At 38.4% G+C, this 20,496-nt stretch overlaps 5 protein-coding genes across 6 annotated transcripts; 3 read left to right on the top strand and 2 right to left on the bottom strand.

The window, feature by feature from the left end:
* Nucleotides 1-187: 187 nt before the first annotated feature.
* Nucleotides 188-2,575, top strand: LOC130512690 (putative pentatricopeptide repeat-containing protein At3g15130). Its single transcript, XM_057010916.1, has one exon. The coding sequence runs from the start codon at nucleotides 231-233 to the stop codon at nucleotides 2,283-2,285; it is 2,055 nt and encodes a 684-aa protein (XP_056866896.1). The 5' UTR covers nucleotides 188-230; the 3' UTR covers nucleotides 2,286-2,575.
* A 2,256-nt stretch (nucleotides 2,576-4,831) lies between these two features.
* LOC108859932 (uncharacterized) lies at nucleotides 4,832-11,643 on the top strand. The gene is given in 7 exon segments (XM_018633833.2): nucleotides 4,832-5,550; nucleotides 5,553-6,511; nucleotides 6,826-6,966; nucleotides 7,058-8,816; nucleotides 8,982-9,232; nucleotides 9,498-10,357; nucleotides 10,437-11,643. Coding segments are annotated over 7 exon segments (5,511 nt in total). The 5' UTR covers nucleotides 4,832-5,075; the 3' UTR covers nucleotides 11,503-11,643.
* A 215-nt stretch (nucleotides 11,644-11,858) lies between these two features.
* Nucleotides 11,859-13,942, bottom strand: LOC108859933 (uncharacterized). 2 transcript variants are annotated; one of them, XM_056986758.1, is made up of 7 exons: nucleotides 13,622-13,942; nucleotides 13,230-13,457; nucleotides 13,082-13,155; nucleotides 12,782-12,944; nucleotides 12,595-12,714; nucleotides 12,391-12,499; nucleotides 11,859-12,265 (listed from the first exon to the last, which is right to left on the bottom strand). In XM_056986758.1, the coding sequence occupies exons 1-7, from the start codon at nucleotides 13,841-13,843 to the stop codon at nucleotides 12,087-12,089; spliced, it is 1,095 nt and encodes a 364-aa protein (XP_056842738.1). In that variant the 5' UTR covers nucleotides 13,844-13,942; the 3' UTR covers nucleotides 11,859-12,086. The 2 variants fall into 2 exon arrangements, with proteins under 2 accessions (XP_056842738.1, XP_018489336.2); XM_018633834.2 differs by having other exon boundaries at nucleotides 12,785-12,944; nucleotides 13,622-13,939.
* A 2,036-nt stretch (nucleotides 13,943-15,978) lies between these two features.
* LOC108859934 (uncharacterized) lies at nucleotides 15,979-18,377 on the top strand. The gene is made up of 6 exons (XM_018633835.2): nucleotides 15,979-16,066; nucleotides 16,407-17,024; nucleotides 17,115-17,419; nucleotides 17,520-17,612; nucleotides 17,764-17,928; nucleotides 18,039-18,377. The coding sequence occupies exons 2-6, from the start codon at nucleotides 16,439-16,441 to the stop codon at nucleotides 18,186-18,188; spliced, it is 1,299 nt and encodes a 432-aa protein (XP_018489337.1). The 5' UTR covers nucleotides 15,979-16,066; nucleotides 16,407-16,438; the 3' UTR covers nucleotides 18,189-18,377.
* LOC108859935 (ras-related protein RABA1g) lies at nucleotides 18,222-19,527 on the bottom strand. The gene is made up of 2 exons (XM_018633836.2): nucleotides 19,007-19,527; nucleotides 18,222-18,930 (listed from the first exon to the last, which is right to left on the bottom strand). Exons 1-2 carry the CDS (start codon nucleotides 19,225-19,227, stop codon nucleotides 18,495-18,497), a joined length of 657 nt encoding a protein of 218 aa, XP_018489338.1. The 5' UTR covers nucleotides 19,228-19,527; the 3' UTR covers nucleotides 18,222-18,494.
* Nucleotides 19,528-20,496: the final 969 nt, after the last annotated feature.

Here is a 20,496-nt window from a genome sequence, read left to right as displayed (position 1 = left end):
GAAACGTCACGCTGTTTTTAATCAAAACCCGAGACTGGATTGGGCTGTGGACCTTCAGAATCGTCACGCAGTTTTACAAAGAGACGACACCGTTTCGCCAACTGAATCTATTCGTAAGAGACTGCATGTCATTTATAGTAGCAGAAGACGGCACGCAGTTGTTTCAGTTAAACTCGTTTCATTTCAGGCGGTAAATTAGATTCTTGTTTCATTCAGACAGGACTTTACTGATGCTTCTGAATCAGCGACAAAGCCTTGTCAGAATCTTGCGTGTCTGCACAAAGAATGGACTTTCTGATCAAGGCCGTCAAGTTCACTGCTTTCTTCTCAAGTCTGGATCGTGCTTAGATCTGTTCACAAGCAATTATCTTATAGATATGTATAGCAAATGCAGAGAACCCATCATCGCCCACAAGGTGTTCGACAAAATGCCTGAGAGAAACGTTGTTTCGTGGACGGCTCTCATGAGTGGAAATGTACTGAACGGCGACCTTAACGGATCATTATCTCTCTTCAGCGAGATGGTGCGGGATGGTGTTAACCCAAACGAGTTCACTCTCTCGACGAATCTTAAAGCTTGCGGCTTGCTTAACGCACTTGAAAAGGGGTTGCAGATACATGGGTTTTGTTTGAAGATGGGGTTTGAGATGATGGTTGAGGTTGGGAACTCTTTGGTTGATATGTACTCAAAATGTGGAGGGATTAGTGAAGCTGAGAGAGTGTTTGGTTCGATGGTTGATACTAGTTTGATAACGTGGAATGCTATGATAGCTGGGTATGTACATTCAGGGTATGGTGGTAGAGCTTTGGATATGTTTAGGATGATGCAAGAAAGACCGGACAAGTTCACGTTGACTAGCTTGTTGAAGGCTTGCAGTAGCATTGGTATGATCCATGGAGGAAAAGAGATTCATGGCTTTTTAGTCAGGAGTGGGTTTCCTTGTTCAAGTTCGGCAACTATAACAGGTTCTCTGGTTGATTTGTATGTCAAGTGTGGTGATCTCTTTGGTGCTAGGAAAGCTTTTGATCAAATCAAGGAGAAGACGATGATCTCGTGGAGTTCACTGATTCTTGGATATGCTCAAGAGGGTGACTTTGTGGAGGCGATGAGTTTGTTTAGGGGACTACGAGAGTTAAGCTCTCAGATAGACAGTTTTGTTCTTTCTGGTATCATTGGCGTCTTTGCTGACTTTGCCCTCTTGCGTCAAGGGAAGCAAATGCAAGCACTTGTTGTTAAACTCCCATCTGGGTTAGAAACATCTGTTTCAAACTCAATGGTGGACATGTATCTCAAGTGTGGGTTAGTTGATGAGGCTGAGAAATGCTTTGACGAAATGCAGTCCAGAGATGTGATCTCCTGGACTGTAATGATCACTGGCTACGGGAAGCATGGGCTTGGGAAGAAAGCAGTTAGTGTTTTTAAACAAATGTTGGGACATAAGATTGAGCCTGATGATGTATGCTACTTAGCTGTACTCTCAGCTTGTAGCCATTCTGGTTTGATCAAAGAAGGAGAAGAACTTTTTTCAAAGTTACTAGAGACGCCTGGGATCAAACCTAGAGTAGAGCACTACGCTTGCGTTGTTGATCTATTAGGACGAGCTGGTCGTTTGAAGGAAGGTAAACATCTGATTGACACAATGCCTGTTAAACCGAACGTTGGAATATGGCAAACACTTCTTAGCGGATGTAGACTACACGGAGACATCGAACTAGGGAAAGAAGTAAGTGAGATTCTTTTGAGGATTGATGGAAACAATCCTGCAAATTACGTGATGGTGTCCAACCTTTATGGACAAGCTGGTTACTGGCAGGAACATGGGAAGGCAAGAGAGGTTGGGAAGACAAAAGGGTTGAAGAAAGAAGCTGGTATGAGCTGGGTAGAGATTGAGAGAGAGGTTTGTTTCTTCCGTAGCGGAGAGGATTCACATCCCTTGACACCAAGGATCCATGAAACTTTGAGAGAAGTTGAAAGAAGAATGAGAGAAGAGTTGGGGTATGTTTACGGCTTGAAGCAAGAGATGCATGATATAGACGATGAGTCGAAAGAGGAGAATCTAAGAGCTCATAGCGAGAAGCTAGCGATTGGTTTGGCGTTGGCGTCAGGGGGTTTGAACCAGGAAGGAAAGACGATAAGAGTGTTCAAGAACTTGAGGGTGTGCGTAGATTGTCATGAGTTCATCAAGGGGTTGTCTAAGATCATGAAGATATCGTTTGTTGTGAGAGATGCTGTTCGGTTTCACAGTTTTGAAGATGGTTGTTGTTCGTGTGGAGATTACTGGTGACTCGTTAAGCTTGATTTACTTCCGCTATTATTATACAACTGGGTTTCATGCAAAAGTCTTAAACTATAGAGCTATTCAGAAGGAAAAGAATGGTTACAAACAAGCCTCTACAGCAATGGCACAATCTCAGTTGATAAAATTTCAAAATTTCATCTAATCTATTAATTTAAGGTTCTATTTTTATCTACTATTAACAAGTCATAGTAGGACCACTTAAAGAATTAGTCAATATGACATATTTGATTATTTGTATTAACAATAAACCAACTATAAATATATTAACAATAAACCAACTATAAATTTGATTTTTTAGTTATAATAAAATCTGTTGAGAAAGAATCTAACAAAATCTTAGTTTAAAATTTAAATATTTTTTTTATAAATAACACATTAATATATTTCGAAATTAGTAATATAATATTATTATAAGTAAATTTAACTAAAACTTATTATAAAAAAGAAAATAAAAAATTCTTTATACTAACTTTTTTATAGATTCTATGATATATTCCGTATTATATAAAAATAGAAGTGCTATATGAATTAAATATTAAAAATATATTAAATAGGTAAATTAACAAAAAAATTATTTTATTTTTTAACTTAAATAAATTATTGATCATCATTATAATGGATTAAACTTCGAAAACTATATAATACTTTTATATTAAAATAAATGTATTAACATAAGTTAAAATTTTATATTTACAGCCATACATTATCTTTTTATTTATTTTGAAACTATTAGCAATATATTGCTTAAAAATGTTTATATACAAAAATATAATAGTATATAATAACCTTTAGTTCATATACTATTTAAAAATATGTTATTAGTAAAATATGAAATTTCAGTAATTCATTTAAAATATTAGTGACAAAAATCAAATTTTAATTATAAATTTTATTTTATTTTAATTGTAACAAAATTTGTTGATAAAAGAATTAAAAATATCACCAAAAATTCAAATATTTTATAAAATAATACAGTAATGTAGTACCAAAACAAATTCAAAATTCATGTATTATTCCAAACTCAAATAATTGTGTAATTTTCCAAAGTTGTCTCGAAAAAATATATTATTTTGAAAATAAATATTCAAACTCAAAATGATAATATTTCAAATTTTACAAAAGACAAAATCATGGATAATAAAGATTAACTTTTTGAAATGTACCTGAAAAAAACTAACTATATATGTTGTAAAAATTTAAAGTAACCTAATGTTTTGACGTCTTAATTTAAAAAAAAATAGAACTTAATATCATAACATCCAAAACAAATATCCTATATAATAAATTTAATAAAATAGTATGATAGATACTACTATGTATAAAGTTTACTAAAACAATAGGATTATATTATTTAAAATAAATAAATGCCGTAAAATACTAAATGAGATATGTTAAAGTATATTTTCTTAAAAACAACATGTAAATATAATTATTTTAGTCATATTTATTTTCTATAATATAAATAAATAAAATTTAAAAATGTATTATATGCAAAATGTTTAAATTAAAGAAAACAACATAATTTGAATGGGGTTCTCTATTTGAGTATTTCATATTTTTATTTTATTTTACCTAACTCGAAAATATATTAGTAAGTAATAAATATCAATAACAAAGTAATTTTTTTTTAAAAAAACCATTATATATTAATAATACTCAATAAGAAATATAAAAATAATATGATATAGTAATACAATATATAACACTAAAATAGAAATTATATATTTAAAACATTTTTAATAATATAAAATATATTTAAAAAATATAAATATATCCGCACGAACGTGCGGGTTAAAATCTAGTTGATATTGAAACACACCTGAGCAGGGCATCTTAGGGTTGCTCCATGGAAGACTGAGAGCTCGGATGAAGATATATCTCAGATCCGAGCTTATGAGTGTAGGTTAGGTTTGTTGTGTGATTTGAATATGTTCATCACATTATTATTGAGTAAATTTATTTTAGGATGCTCGTCGGTCCGTTGACTTCATCTGCAAGACTGGGTGATGTTGCATTCTGGATTGATATTGTTCTTTGGTTAGCATCATTTTGATTACTCAGTATGATACTCATGTACTTACAATTTGCGCCCATATAATGCTATTCTAATACTCGCAATTATCACAACAGCTAGGATGTTCAACAGTTCAAGAACAGGAATCAGGATCAAGCCATACATAATCAAGTCAGGAAAGAGCTTTTGAGTAACAGAACAAGCTTTCGGAAGAAGACAATGAGTGATTAGAAAATTGTAACGTATCAATGGATGTTAGCTTTTGCTCTACAGATTATCTGTTGATTGATGTAAATGACTTCCGACAAATAAAAATATCATAGCATACAAACATCCTAGTAGTTGGCAGATGCAAATACACACCCGTTTTCAAAGAGATGGGCCTTTTTAGGCCCAGATAAGATGGGTTATAAATATACGCACGGAAGAAAATTACTAGTTTTTTTTTTTTTTGACAACAAAAAAGTTACTAGTTAGAAGAATTATTAAATAAAAGATATATTTTAAAATATTCAAAAATTGTGTGGAAATTGGGATTTAGGGTTTGGGATATCTGGGTTGATTTAATTCTGATTTGAGCTGATCATGGAGCTAAGGTTCGTCGCTTCGTTACGTTTCCTCAAAGCATCTCCGCCGAAGTGATAGCACCATCTCACAAGCTTGATTCTGGAAGACGTAAGGTTCGATAACCGCTTGATTTCTCTCTCGAGAAGAAACAGTTGTTGCATCTGTATTTGTATGGTTGCTGTTATTGATTTGTGATGAGATCATCGGGCTCTCCTTCCGGGAGGAAGAGCAAGAAGCTCGCCGCGATCTGCGAGGAGGAATACAACAGAAACCATGGAGAGGCGAAGGACAGAGACGCTCCTGCTGACTCTGAGCTTCGGCGGAGCTCTAGGGTGAGGCGGATACCGTCCATCCTCGACGCTTCTCCTCCTCCTGCGAAGAAACGACGGCGTTTGAATAGGAGGAGTAGTAGTAGTAGTCTAAGGAGAGTGGTGAAGGAGGAGGATGGTGATTCGGATAGCGCTGATGATGGTTGGAAATCTAGGTTGAGGTCGAGGTCGAGGAGGAGGAAGAACGCTGGTGGTTCTCAAGCGAGTGTGGTTGAGAGGAAGAGAAAGCTAGTTTTCGGCAATGAGTTGAGGGAGAAATCAGTGGCGAAAGGAAGAGGAGGGAAGATGATGAAAACAAAGAAGCAAGTGGAATCTGAGAGTTCGCAGAATGAGTCGGGTACAGTAATGCTGAAGAAGAGGAGAGTGGGAGCGAGTCGGAGGCTGACAGTGAAGCTGGAGAGGAGGAGGATGAGAAGGAGAAGACTACCAAAAGATCAGTTGTTTTAGAGAGTGAAGATGAAGATGAAGATGAAGATGAAGTTGATGGAGCGGAGGCTGAGAGCGAGGATGAAGCAGACAGTACTGAAAATGAGACTGAGGATAGTGATGAAGAAGGGGAAAGTGAAGAAAAAGGTAGTGCAGAGAAGGAAGGAAGTGAGATTAAAGGTAATGTGGATGGAACAGCAGCTGATACTGATGTTAGAATGGAAGAAGTGGAAAATGAGAGTGGGGATCAAATTGAAGGATTGGCACTTGAAGGAACTGAGGATAAGGAGTTGGTTGCAGTGGTTTCTGAAAGTGGAAATGGCACTGGTATACTAGGGGATGATATTGATGTTGCTGATGATGTTAAGACCGATGATCCTGAACCACTACAGAAAGCTGACATCGATGTTAACGACAGTTTGAAGCAGAGTGATGATAGTGGAGAGCAAGGTGTTTCTAGAACACCATCTATTGATAAGACCAAAGAACATTGTGAGGTTCACGATAAAGTGGGTGAAAGTGTGGAATTGCTTGACGAGTTGCCTATTCAAAATGAAACTTGCAACAAAGTAGTTGACTCAGTTTGCACTTCATCAGATAGACTTGGTAATCCTCCCTTCAAACAAGCCAGACGCTGTGGTTTATGTGGAGTTGGCACTGATGGAAAACTCCCGAAGAAGTTGATACAAGATAATGGTGACAGTGACATAGAGGCACATAGCGGGTCTTCATCTTCAGGGGAGCCAAACTATGACATATTGGATGGTTTTGGAGATGAACCTGGGTGGCTTGGCCGTCTATTGGGCCCTATAAACGATCGTTATGGAATTTCTGGAACGTGGGTTCATCAGCACTGTGCCGTATGGAGTCCCGAGGTAACGTGTGGCTCTGATTATATGACACAACATGATTTTTGATTGCTTAATATTTATCTGCATGTATTTCTCATCATTGTTTTATGTTTCATTGACACACAATGTGTGCCAGTATTAGTGTTTATTTCTCTTTTCAATTCTGTGTGTTTTCTCTCGCTTAATCTTTAGTTTCTGTAATGTCTGTTTGGTTGTCAGTGTTTGTGAATTTTTTTAATTTAACTATGCTCTTAGCCTCTTACTGTCTTCTCATTAATTTTTCTTTTCCTAAATACTGTCTTCTGTTGGCATTAATCTTCAATATTCTTGTACTGCAGGTTTACTTCGCTGGTGTAGGACACTTAAAGAATATAAGGGCGGCACTTTGCAGAGGGAGGTCACTAAAATGCACTCGCTGTGAAAGACCTGGGGCAACCATCGGTTGTCGTGTTGATAGATGTCCAAGAACCTATCATTTGGTCTCTTATTACTCCCTCTCTGGTTTTCCTTCCCTCACCTCTGAAATATCATGCTCTGACAACTTCTTTGTGGTGTTCTGTGTGTTTGCAGCCTTGTGCACGAGCTAATGGTTGCATCTTTGATCACCGTAAGTTTCTCATTGCTTGCACGGACCACAGACATCATTTCCAACCCCATGGTCGTCAATGTCAAGTCACGATGAAGAAGATGAAAACCAAGAAGATGCGTTTGGAGGTGAGGAAGCACTCAAATGATGCATGGCGTAAGGATGTGGAAGCGGAAGAAAAGTGGTTAGAGAAATGTGGAGACGATGAAGAATTTTTAAAACGTGAAAGCAAGAGACTTCACCGAGATCTGTTAAGAGTGGCTCCTGAGTATATCGGAGGCTCTGATTCTGAGAACGGAAAGGCATTTGAAGGGTGGGACTCAGTTGCTGGGCTTGAGGGTGTAACTCAATGTATGAAAGAGGTTGTTCTTTTACCTTTACTATATCCAGAATTCTTTGATAACCTTGGACTTACACCTCCTAGAGGTATCCTCTTGCATGGACATCCTGGAACTGGAAAAACTCTTGTGGTTCGAGCATTGATTGGTTCCCTCGCTCGTGGTAATAGACGGATTGCCTACTTTGCCCGCAAAGGGGCAGACTGTCTGGGAAAATATGTTGGTGATGCTGAGCGCCAGTTGAGACTCTTATTTCAGGTCGCTGAAAAATGCCAACCATCAATCATATTTTTTGATGAAATTGATGGTCTTGCTCCCAAGCGGTCAAGGCAGCAAGATCAAACACACAGCTCTGTTGTATCCACATTGCTCGCTTTACTAGACGGCTTAAAGTCGCGTGGCTCAGTGGTGGTCATAGGTGCTACAAACTACCCTGATGCTATTGACCCAGCATTAAGGAGGCCGGGGAGATTTGATAGGGAGATCTATTTTCCACTACCGTCGCTCGACGATAGGGCTGCAATCATCTCACTCCATACTAGAAAGTGGCCTAAGCCGGTGTCTGGATACTTGCTCAAGTGGGTTGCTAAAGAAACTGCTGGTTTTGCTGGTGCGGATATACAAGCTCTCTGCACGCAAGCTGCCATGATTGCCTTGAATAGGAGCTTTCCCTTGCAAGAATCTTTGGCCGCTGCAGAGTTGGGAATCTCTAGGAGTAATCGTGTTGCTCTACCATCCTTCTCAGTTGAAGAAAGAGATTGGTTGGAAGCTTTATCCCGCTCCCCACCCCCATGCTCTCGTAGAGGAGCAGGAAAAGCAGCTAGCGATATATATTCATCTCCTCTTCCTGTTTACTTGGTTCCTTCTTTGTTACCGTCATTGTGTTCTTTACTTGTTGCTTTTCATCTTGAAGAGCGCATCGTGCTGCCACCTCTGCTTTCTAAAGCTGCGGTTGATTTCCAAAATGTGATCTGTTCTGCTTTGAGCGACAAGAAGATAACTGATGATTGCTGGTGGTCCCATGTTGGTAGCCTTCTCCAGGAGGTAGATGTTGTGAAAGATATAGTTCAGAGACTTTCTTATGCTGGGATACTGGATGGAGGATGTGACTCAGTTAGATCTGTTCCAAGCGCCCCTGGTGCTGGCGAGTGTAGTTTGGGTTCTGCACAGTTCATGGTACACAGAGTCCGCCGACATCCTGGGTTGGGGAATGCTCCTTCAGAATCAATGAACAAGTCTGGATTCCAACTGCTTATTGCTGGAGGACCTAGATCTGGTCAACGTCATCTTGCTTCTTGCATCTTGCATTGTTTTATTGGAAATGCAGAGATGCAGAAGATAGACACTGCAACCATTTCACAAGAAGGAAATGGGGATCTGGTGCTAGGCGTAACTCACTTATTAAGTATGTCTTTTGTTATTAACATTTCACTACTTTCCTGATAATGATATCTAAGCAGCTACGTAGATTTTTTTTCTTCTAGTCTTTCATCGACTGCAACTTTTTATTAGCTTGGTTCTCGTCCATTTCCAGATAACTAACTAACTGGTAAATCTGCGTGGCTTGTAGTTAAATGTGCTAGCAGGAAATCGAGTGTGGTATTCATGCCAAGGATTGACTTGTGGGCTGTAGAGACAGAAACTCCACTGAATGAGGAGGTCAAGTGTGATGATGATTCTGTAAAAGAAAATGCTTCTTCCGTTCGTCCAGAAACAGTGGAGAAAATGGAGTTGCAGTATTCTTTTCGAGTATCACATGCTTGGAATACATTTTTGGAGCAAGTAGAATCATTGCGAGTTTCCACAAAGATGATAATTCTGGTATGCTTAACTTCTTACTTCCTTTTTTTTTTTGAACAACTTCTTACTTCCTTAATATCGTTTCTCCTATATATCTTCGGCTGATTATCTGGACTTCTTGCTTGTTTAGTTTACTTTCGGTTAACTTTTTTTGGTATGTTGTGAATGTAAGCCTTAGTTTCTTGTACTCTCCATTTTCAAATAATTGTATTTCCTACTTTGTTGATTAGCAGTTTTTAGAAGAGTGTCAACACGTGAGACTTAATTCTTATTTTTTTCGTGATAGGCTACTTCTGCCATGCCCTACGAACTCCTGCCTCCTAAGATACAACAGTTCTTTAAGACGGACCTATCAAAGGAGTATCAGCCAACTATGTCTGAGGCTGTTCCACAATTCACTGTACAAGTTACTGAAAATTCTGACCAGGACATGGCCATTGACCTGTCTGCTACTGAGTTGTCAAGGCGGGCAATCCAAGTGTTTCTTCATTTGGTGCATCAGGGAACACATACACACTATGACTTACAGAAGACATACAAAATAGAGGATCCTGGCCAGAGTTGTAGAGATCCACCTCACCAGAATAATCCTGATCATGGTGCAGGGGAAGAAGTAGGTATCAAATCAAAACCTCCTGAGGATTGTTCTTTAAAAGTGCCATCGATACCTATCAGCATAAATGTGAAACCGAAATCTAGCTTGCAGTTAGCTGTCTCTACATTTGGTTATCAAATTCTACGGTATCCCCAATTTGCTGAGCTTTGTTGGGTAACATCAAAGCTTAAGGAAGGGCCAAGCGCAGATGTTTCGGGTCCTTGGAGAGGATGGCCGTTTAATTCGTGTATCATTCGTCCTTGTAATCCATCAGAGCAGACTATTACTGCTTCCGGTTCCAACAATGTTAGAAGCAAAGATGTATCTGGCATTGCCAGAGGCCTCGTTGCTGTTGGATTATCAGCGTATAGAGGAACCTATACATCACTGAGGGAAGTCTCTTTTGAAGTAAGGAAAGTTCTCGAGCTATTAGTTGGGCGGATCAATATGAAAATCGATGCTGGAAAGGACAGATGTCAATATATCCGAATTTTGTCTCAAGTTGCTTATCTGGAAGATCTGGTTAATAGTTGGGTATATGCAATGCGAAGGTACGCCTTTATATACTTTGTTTTATGTTTGTTTGTTCTAATGCTTGCTGTATATCTAACACAATTTCACTGTTTACAGTTTTGAATCGAATGCTCAAACAGAGTCGATGAATCCCTTGTCGTGTTCTGTAGCTGATGCGACAGTGAGGGATGAGCCAACTGAGCAAGGAACATCTGATCGATCAAAAGGAGACCTGAAAGAAGATACCCAAAACATGAATTGCCCAGACCCTATAGCATCTACTAATCTTACGGACAGTCATCAGCCAGATCTAGAGATTACGGACGGCTTAGTTTTGATCAAAGAGAATGGTGATGATGCTTCGAACTCTGCAATGTTGATGGAGGATTCAAGAGTAATTTCCTTGCATCAGGCTGTTCTCCTTGATCTTAACTCTCCTGCAGCTGACCATGAACAGAATGTAACCCACAATGGATCATGCGAGGTAGAAACAACAGCAACAGTCACTTGTGTGCAAGAAAAAGCTAATTCAGAAAACAATCCTGTTGGAATCTCACAGGAAGATCCCAAAAAATCAGCTGACTCAAGTAATGGTGAAGGAGATTCTGCAGACAGCATGCATGAACCAGTTAAACAAGTTGAAACACCTGCAAGAACCAATCCTCTGGATGACCCTAGTTTAGTTTGTTTGTACCGTTGCTGCCCTCAGTGTGTCTCCATCCTCCAAGATTCAATGCGTAAATTAGTAACTCGCGAACTGAGACTTGGTAGCAGCCACATCACTACAGAGGGTATACATGATGCGGTTTCTTCATTATCAGTAGAGCTTATTGCTGCTGTTAGAAAGTTCATCTCTGCCAGAAACAATGGTGCTACGCAGGAAGTAGAGGTTGAAGAACGTGATGAAAGCTCAGAAAAGGAAGCATGTCCATGCAAAAGGTTACTTGGTAATTTTCTTGCCTCTGCCGAATGCTGCAGTCATTCTGCCGAAGAGCAAGGGGGCGTAGATAAAGCGAACACATCTCCAAGCGCTAAGAGTTGGCTTGAACCAGTATTCGTTTTCAGGGACGGGATATTGGTTCCGGTAAGTACCGAAGATGACTGCGCCTTGCACTGTAAATATGATAGTTTATGCCTTGGTTCTCTCATAGAGTTGGTTGCAACTGAGATGAAGCCTTTTTGATTGATTGAACTTTTTTTAATCTTTTTGTCTACTCAAATATACAGACTGTTATCTTAGACGTATGAAAAAAATTCAGCAGGGTCATGGCTCAAGTTTTTCATAACTCTGTTTGGGCTGCTAATTGATTTCTTTCTCTTGAGATTTACTGTGATTGTTATTAGCCTAACTTCTTTGAAGTTTCAAGTATTCATATTGTTTTCTCAACATTGTCAACTAATCTCGAGGTACGCAGCTAATTTCGCTCTCTAGAACACTAACTGTCAACTAATCTTGAGGTAAAAACTCTCATGACAGAAGAACATCGAAGTCCATATCTAAGTACTGATAAGATTCACACTTGGTTTGCTGCAAGTTAAAACAAAGACAAATGCCCAAATTAAAAGAAAAAAAAACCTTTGGAAAGTCTATACAGAAACTTCAAGTTTTTTTTTTATCTGAATCTAAGCATATGATAAGGATCTAATTTACAGAAAACTCAAGACGGAGAAAAACATTTGTTTCTCCTCCGCGTGTAACTTCTAAAAAGAACAACTGCTAAGGAGCTCTGCAGGTATTTATTATTGCCACTCCTACATATATATAGTTCAGAACTCCAGGACCACTTTGCCCGGAATCTCTTTCTTCTCCTTGGCTTCATGAGCTGCTACGACTTCGGTTATCGGAAATGTTTTTTCCACTGGTATCTTTAGCTTTCCTGCTCTAACTAACCGCTGAATCTCAGCTAGACCTTCAGGATCAGCCCTCATATACGTCCACCAATAGTCTGTATTTTTCAGTTCAGTACAGTCAGAGATTCAGATAAAAATTGAAGAGAGTAATGCAGAGAGAGAGAGAGAGAGAGAGAGAGAGAGAGAGAGAGAGAAAGAGAGAGAGAGATCTATCATATACCTATTCCATGAGAATACTGATATTGTATCTTTTTCTTCGCTAAGAGTGAAGTTGCAAGCGGAAGCCCAATCACAAAACCGTATCTATCAGTCAATGATGCAGCCTCACCCTTCAACAGATAAATGCAAAAGAGAAAAGGGCTTAAGCAACCAAGGTAACTCTAGCACGTAAGGCAGAAGAAACACAAGACAACGTTTTACATACCTGGAGAGTCATATAGTTTCCACCCTTCCTCAAGAAGTTTATGCCTATTCTCTCTGTTTCAGGCCTACCAATAGTATCCAACACCGCGTCAAACTTTCCTTTTACCACCACCTCAATGTCCTGCACATAAAAGGTTCATGACAAAAATAATCATGGATCAGCAGAGAAATAAGCGGCTAGCGTCAACTACCTCAGTTGTGTAGTCTACAGCTTGTTCTGCGCCAGCTGCTAGTATTCTATCTCTAGTCTGACCCACACAAGAAGCTGTAACATGACACCCAGAGGCTACCGCAATCTGGATTGCAGCAAAACCTACCGCTCCTCCTCCTCCAAAAACTAATACCCTTTGTCTGCAAATAGAAAGATTTTTAAAGAACACGCTGTTGAGTCCATAGTAGTAGACAAATAACACGAGAGCATCTGTGTGAATCAGTCTCAGCTTCCTGCATCACGCAGACAATAATATTCTTTAAAAAAAAAACCATACCCTTCGAGTATCCGAGCATTACTCTTCAACGCACGCCAAGCAGTCAACGCTGCAAAAGGAACAGCACTTGCCTCCTACAAGAGGCAAACCAGCTTAAACCAAAATAGCTAAAACCAAAGATGGAGAGGGTTACAAAGCTGTCACTTACCACATGAGAAACTGACGCTGGCTTTTCAACGAGTTCATCCTCAGAAAGTACTGCATGATCAGTGTAAGTACCTCTCAACGCAGTAGGATGCAACGCACCAAAAACTTCTTGCCCTACTCTAAACGACTTAACAGAGTTCCCAATCGCAGCAACTTCACCACTAACATCACGGCCAATTATAATAGGCAGATGTGGTTGGAACACAGAACGTCCATATCCTGCTCGTATCTGAAAAATCATAATATATCAAAATCTCACATACTGTTACTGTGAGTACCAAACATTATCATCATCAGTGGCAGATTCATTTCATTACGATCCGTAAGAGATCTAAAACCTAACCGATCAAGGCGATTCTAAACCCTAATCATGAAACGGAGGAGACGACTCACTCTGCAATCAAGAGGATTGACGGAGACAGCTTTCGCACGGACGAGGACCTCGTTCGGGTTGAGATTCGGAACCGGAACATTCTCCCGGAGCTCCAAAACCTCCGGACCGCCGAATCGAGGGAGCATCACGGCGCGGCAGCCGGTGAAGATGCTCCGAAGAGAGCTTAACCGGAAAATCGATCGGGAACCGGGATTACCGCGAAATGATCCGGTAATTCGCATTTCTCTCCGTCGTCTATGAGATCGAGTCACTCGTCTTCTTCTTCTTCAATGATGATGATGCGAAACTCTGCTGCTGCTTCTCTTTTAGTGCTGGGAACGGGAAATTATGACGTGGCAGCATTAGTGTCCGCAGAGCCCTGTGTTGGCTTCGATTAAATCGGTTTGGAAACAAACCGAGATTATTCAACCGGAAATTTAGTAAACCAAGTGGAATTTGTCAGCTCAATCTGTTTTAATTCTGGAGCTCAATAGTAGTGCAAAACCACCCGGTCCACCCCCTTAGAATTATCTCAGAATTGATTTTACTTCTAATTTTGTCTGTGTCATTATATCCATTTTTAGAAGCACGAATGTTGCTTAAGCCTAAGAACATCTGCAAGTCAATATAATTTTCACATCTATATGTTATAACAGAGGTAAAATTGTTCTATTTCACCTCTATTTCCATTTCTAAATAGAAATTGTTACTTTTTTCTTTATTTACAGAGGAATAAAATAATGTTCCTCTATTAGAGTCCTATTTTTAATTTTCAAACTATCTTTTAATTTTCAAAATTATATAGTTATAACTAATATGATTATTTTTATAGAGAAATACAGGTTTGTAAAAATAGAATTACAATTTTTATTTACATAATAGTATTTTAATAAAACTTTAGTTTTTTGACCAAAAAAAGAACTTTAGTTTTTAAAAAAAATCGTAATTTTATGAAAATCTTTTAAAAGTTAAAAGTAAATAGGATTAATTATCAACTTTTATAAATAAAAAGTACTTTTTGTAAAACTAAAATAGAATCTTTTGAAAATATTCCTTTATAGAAGCAAAATAGAGATATACATTGGAAAAAAAATCATCTTTATTTTAGAATATTAATAGAGGATTACATTTTCTTCAAAAAAGAAAAAAAATATTGAGGAATACATGAGAGATGGTTTAAGATCCATCTTCCTTTGTTTCAGCCTCATCCGTGTCTGATCTTTCACATTTATCTCTCACTCTCTTCTATTCTTCTGGTAAAGCAACACTGCTGCTCGTGCATCATCAATCTATCATGGAAAAAGAGTTGAGATTTACCGATCCAAAACATGATAAAGTCGAAAACCAGAGATGTTTGTAAGATGTACACACTTACAGGGCAGTTCTCTCCGTTTTGAATGTCAGCTCATAGAAACTCAGCTACAAGATATTTCAGAGACTTTCTGGTTCTGTCCCTGTTTGGAAGATTACAAGTGGGTTCATTAGGATTTGATTAAAAGATTTCAGTTTGACCAAACCGTATTTTTACAGATTCTTGTAATCATAGGCAATACACCAATAAAAATTCTACCACGTTAGTCTCCTGGCTTTAGTATATCTTTGGTAATCATGTATTAAAATGATTGTTTTTATGTGTCGTCGTGTTAAACTGACATTTTATAATACAAAAGGCAGGACAAGATATGGCTGCATTTTTTGTAATGTTTTTTTTGTTAACTGAAATGATTAGGTGATATGGTGGTTTAACCAAAACAAGCACATGGAAGGCACCTCCCTAGTATATTCGCATCATTGTGGTTACTTGCCTCGGATTCAATTGCCTTTCCGTCACAATTTATTTCACGATAAATAAAAATTATCAGACGGCCTTGGTTTCGCGTTTTTTTGGCTCTTTGAACAATACAACCACATCATATAATACACACTTATTTTATTTTTTTGAACAGTCGAATATTTTGCAACTTTGTAAGTAATATAATGCATAATTTGCAAAAGAAAAAAAATCCACAAAGCAGTTACCAATGAGTTGCAATAGTTTGAAGATACTGTAAGATATAAACTGCGAAGTTTGGACCCTCTTTTACAAAGCTTTTGGTAGTGCAAAACTCTGCTGCTGCTTACAGTATAAAGACACAGGCGATCTTAGATAGAACTCAAAAGATTGTGTTCGTTCATCTAATTAATCGAAAGTAATATTTTACGACGTCGTTCTCATAATTAGGACAATCAATGATTTATTAGCATTTAAAAAAAAAGCATTTGCTATCAGAAATCTCAAGAAACCAATGAAAACAAGCCAAAAAAGAAGTAATTAATTAATTATAAAAAGGTAAGATAAGCATTAAGAGAATAAATTAAAAAAGGGAAGAAACTGGAGGAGAGAATAAAAACCTTCCCTCACCGTCTTCCTTCTTCTCTGTCTCCTCCTTCGATCTCTCTCCCTCCCTCCCTCCCTCGATAATCAGGTAACTTATCTCTTATCATCAGGTAAATAATCGTATTCTCTCGAGCTTTTTTTATTTCGATTATATTGACGTTTGTTCCCGGAAAAATAATATTTTATCAATCTTTCAGAATTGTTATTACACGACCTGTTGAAGAAATTGCATTGTTATGGGGTGTGTCGGAGTTTAGGGCTTAATCTTTTTTTTTTTTTTGTGTCGTCTAGGTTTTGTTAATCTAGTAGTTTGGTTGTACCTGTCTGAATTTCAAAGCTTGTTTTTTTTATTCAGCCTTGATGTATGCTTAGGCAAGGTTCTCTTTACCTGTAACGGTTTCTAATCTTTCTACAATTCAAACTATCAGGCTGGTGTTTTCTGCAACTAAACTATAGCATTATGAGACAAAGAAACACGATGACTGGTTTCGACATGGAACAGCATTCTCTTCCAGACACTCCACCACCCATCAACCCTATTCCTACTATTCCTGCCTTCCTGCCTTATGACAACAGCGGGCTTCCACAGTATCATCATCATCCTCTTCCTCATCATCATCATCATCAACGTGGTGCTTCTAATCTTGGTCCTGGCATGTCAACCCCACCGAATCTCTATCCTCTCCCTTATGCTCCTTTTAATCATGGTGGAGTGCATGAGAGCAATCCACATTTTATGGGTCAAGGTTACAAAAGAAAGAGTGATGAAGTTATGCCCGGAAACCATCAGTATCTTGCTGAACCTCCACTTCCTCCTTGTTCCTTCCCACACTATCCTACTCCTCACCCGCAACCAGTAGTTGATCAGCGTAGTGTGAGGAGCAGAGTAGGAGGAGTAGTCACAATGGATCCTCCTTACTTTCAAGGAAACCAACCTTTCCCACCACCTCCTGGCCCAATCTGGTATGACCAACATTGTAGTGACAACTCATCTGATGGATCCTCTTCTCATTGGCTCCAACCACCCTATATACCTTTTATGAGTGGTAATATCTTTTTTTTTTAATATTCTGAGCTCATAAACTGGTCTTTCTGCAATTTCTTGTAAAAATCTTATTCTTCTTGATCTCTTTCAGGTAGTGCTGTTCCGAGATACCATGAAGCATCATCTAGTAGCAGAAACGATGTACCATTTTCGTACCCTAGTCCTAACTTCTTTAGCCATCATCTGGCTCGTCCTCCACCCACCGTATACCCTCCTCGCATGGCTTCAGCCTCATACACTGTTCCCGTGACTATTCATGATGCTTCGTACAGAAACGGTGGACCGGTTCAACCAACTGGGCTGAGGATAAACCAGCAACATCCCAGAGATGATTTTTCTCCTGCAGCGACTCTTAGACACCGTGGACTGCCTCACCTTAGGGTATTTCACGCACATGTAATATCCTCTTTTACCACAATTTTTTCATCTTCTTGTGTCGGTTTGTTCAAGAGTGTTTGCTCTTCAATATTGTCTTTTTTCTGTTAATGTGTTGTAGGAAGATGCATTCTTTGGGGAAGGAGACTTCGACGATGATTATGTTGATGATCACCAAGACATGCGCTTGGACATAGAGGACATGTCATATGAGGTGAGTCCACCGTTTACTCTCCTACCATTTAGCTTATCTTTTCACCACATATATATATATATATATATATATATTTGATGAATGAATCCACATTGTTTTTTTTTTTTGCTTATTTTATAACATTCAAAATTCTGGTGGCACGCACGCGCAGGAGCTTCTTGATTTGGGAGACCATATTGGAACAGTGAAGACTGGCTTGTCAGAAGAAACAGTTAAAGATCTTGTGAAAAGAAGAACCTATATATCGACCAGAATCAACCTGGAAGAAGCTCCTCCATCTACCGATCTAGAAACAGATTCTTGCACGATATGTCAGGTAAAATATCCAAGACTGCGCATCCCTCCAAGCTTATGCTAACATTCGACACGCACAGACTCATCTTAGTATTAATTTTTTTTTATTTTTTTTGTTTGGGAAATTAACAGGAAAACTACCAAAACCGAGATAAGATCGTAACGCTGGACTGCAAGCACGAGTACCATCCAGAATGCCTGGAGAAGTGGTTGGTTATCAAGAACATCTGCCCAATCTGTAAATCAGAGGCACTGGTCATTGAAAAAGACAAGGAACGATAAAAGGTGTCTGCAGATTCAAACCATTAAAACATATGTTTTTGTTTTTTTTTTGTTTTTAATTATAAAGCGAAACAGAGTCAGGGCAAGTTTTCAAGCCCCAAGTTCTGTAAAATGCACTTAACTTGTGTTACAATCTATAGCTGAGATTGTCTTTAGTGACTATAAAACTGTACATGCTTTCTTTGGTTCTTTTGTACATTTGGTTTTGCTCCCTTGAAGTTTTATTTTACCTTTTGCTTGTTGAATATCATAACGTGAAAAGAAAATAGATAAAAAAACATTACAAGAAAACCAAAGTAAAAAGATCTAACTAGAGCAGCATCCAACCTTCTTGACCTCAGAGACATCATCCTTAGACCCAACATTAATACTCTGCCCCTTAGGCAACTTAGCACCATCGCCACCACCAACCTCTAACGCCTTCTTACTCGCCACGCGGTATATCTGAGAAAGCACCTGAGTGAAAGCATCCTCTACGTTCAACGCTTCCAGCGCAGACGTCTCCATGAAGAACGTGCTCTCTCTCTCCGCGAAGGCCGTCGCGTCTTCCGTGGAGACGGCTCTCAGATGACGGAGATCAGCCTTGTTGCCGACGAGCATGACGACGATGCTGGCGTCGGTGTGGTCTCTGAGCTCCTTAAGCCACCTCTCAACGTTCTCGAACGTGACGCGGCGCGTGACGTCGTACACAAGGAACGCTCCTACCGCTCCTCGATAGTACGCGCTCGTGATCGCTCGGTACCTTTTTAATTAATAAAATAATCAAAAATAAAAAAATTGAGTTTTGTTTTCTTGAGATTCACGTCTTCCTTTTTTACCTTTCTTGGCCTGCGGTGTCCCAAATCTGAGCTTTGACGGTTTTTTCGTCGACGCGGATGCTTCTGGTGGCGAACTCCACGCCGATCGTGGATTTGGACTCGAGGCTGAACTCGTTGCGTGTGAATCGAGAGAGGAGGTTTGATTTGCCGACGCCGGAGTCTCCGATTAGGACCACCTTGTAGAGGACATCGTAATCGTCCTCAGCTCTGTACGCCGCCATTGTCTTCGCGATTAGAGAGATCGGAGATTTTTTTCAGGTAACAAAGAGACGCACATGAAGAGACAGAGAGAGAGAGAGAGATTTAAATTTTGGATCTGTTGACTGATCGGATCCGGGTCGTATATAAATATGATCGGGTCGGATAACTTTCAAATTTTCATTTATTATTGAGAGCTATAGAGGAATCACGAGAGAGATGTGTGTGTGTATATACACAAGAGACAACCGTGACTACTCACTATCACTCTACGTAAAGTGTCAATTTGTTTTTAAAAAGCTTTAATCACCATCACTCTACGTGATCCATCCTTTATAGATTTATGGTGTAAGCGTGTAAAACTGAACATATACGTTTGACCGGTTTAACGATGAAGACAATATGGTTTCGCAAATTCTCTAGTAGTCCAGCTGTTTTAGTAGCTGTTTCTTTCTAGAAAAGGTATGCAGTTCAAATCTTCATGTCATCACTTCAGTTCTTAGACATTTATAGAATTTTATTTGCAAAAAAAAAAAGAAAAAAACCCACGAAAATCAACTATTTATCACTGTTCAAATACTCTTTTGATTGATTTTTTTTTTTTTTGTCTCTTTTGATTGATTATTCAAAGCTTTCTCTGTTTCTTCACCCCTAGAATTATGTTATTCTAACAACATTACTATTTTGTTATAATTTATAATTTGCTTTATCTCATATATGATTCACAACCAAGATATACTATGCAAAAATTTATGCTTACTACAGCTACTGGTTCACCAAGCTGATTCAATATGCTGACTAATCATGCGTTAAACTGACCATAAACTAATTATTCTTTTTTAATTTAATACATTTTGAAACTATACAAATTGCTTGCCATCCTCTGTTTCTATCATATAACCTACTGTGATCGAATCTTTCAAATTCATTTGGTTCATCCCAAGGTCCAAACCTTCATCTATCTTATTAAAACAGAAACATTACAACTTATTCTAGGTAGATTTTAAAGTTGGACCTTATGTAATTAATGCTATATTAATCTACTTATTATTAGACATGCCTTATAAATAATTAATATCAACCATAACCATAGTTTTTCACTTCTTACCTTATTATTATATCCACTACCCATGTTTCCTTATATTGCATATATTTTATTATAAGCTAGATACATCCACTAGCATATTATACTATAAGATAGATTATTAATAATACATCTACTAACATATAATACTATACGACAGATTACTAATAATACAATATATTATCTGTATTCATTAACTTGCATCTAT

This window comes from Raphanus sativus, chromosome 5 (genome assembly GCF_000801105.2).
Source record: "Raphanus sativus cultivar WK10039 chromosome 5, ASM80110v3, whole genome shotgun sequence".
In the NCBI taxonomy this organism is placed as follows: Eukaryota; Viridiplantae; Streptophyta; class Magnoliopsida; order Brassicales; family Brassicaceae; genus Raphanus; species Raphanus sativus.
The sequence above is the reverse complement of the archived record's forward strand: the minus strand, read 5'-3'. Positions and strand labels throughout refer to the sequence as shown.

What these genes read in the sequence shown, in the direction of transcription:
- LOC130512690 (XM_057010916.1), top strand. Translation starts at nt 231, where the DNA reads ATGCTTCTGAATCAGCGACAAAGCCTTGTCAGAATCTTGCGTGTCTGC.
- LOC108859933 (XM_056986758.1), bottom strand. Translation starts at nt 13,843, where the DNA reads ATGCGAATTACCGGATCATTTCGCGGTAATCCCGGTTCCCGATCGATT. An exon ending in TCAATCCTCTTGATTGCAGA is followed by an intron (nt 13,458 to 13,621) that starts GTGAGTCGTCTC and finishes ATGATTTTTCAG; the next exon opens with ATACGAGCAGGATATGGACG. An exon ending in TAGACTACACAACTGAGGTA is followed by an intron (nt 12,715 to 12,781) that starts GTTGACGCTAGC and finishes TTTTATGTGCAG; the next exon opens with GACATTGAGGTGGTGGTAAA.
- LOC108859934 (XM_018633835.2), top strand. Translation starts at nt 16,439, where the DNA reads ATGAGACAAAGAAACACGATGACTGGTTTCGACATGGAACAGCATTCT. An exon ending in CTATATACCTTTTATGAGTG is followed by an intron (nt 17,025 to 17,114) that starts GTAATATCTTTT and finishes GATCTCTTTCAG; the next exon opens with GTAGTGCTGTTCCGAGATAC. An exon ending in TTAGGGTATTTCACGCACAT is followed by an intron (nt 17,420 to 17,519) that starts GTAATATCCTCT and finishes AATGTGTTGTAG; the next exon opens with GAAGATGCATTCTTTGGGGA.
- LOC108859935 (XM_018633836.2), bottom strand. Translation starts at nt 19,227, where the DNA reads ATGGCGGCGTACAGAGCTGAGGACGATTACGATGTCCTCTACAAGGTG. An exon ending in GACACCGCAGGCCAAGAAAG is followed by an intron (nt 18,931 to 19,006) that starts GTAAAAAAGGAA and finishes TTAATTAAAAAG; the next exon opens with GTACCGAGCGATCACGAGCG.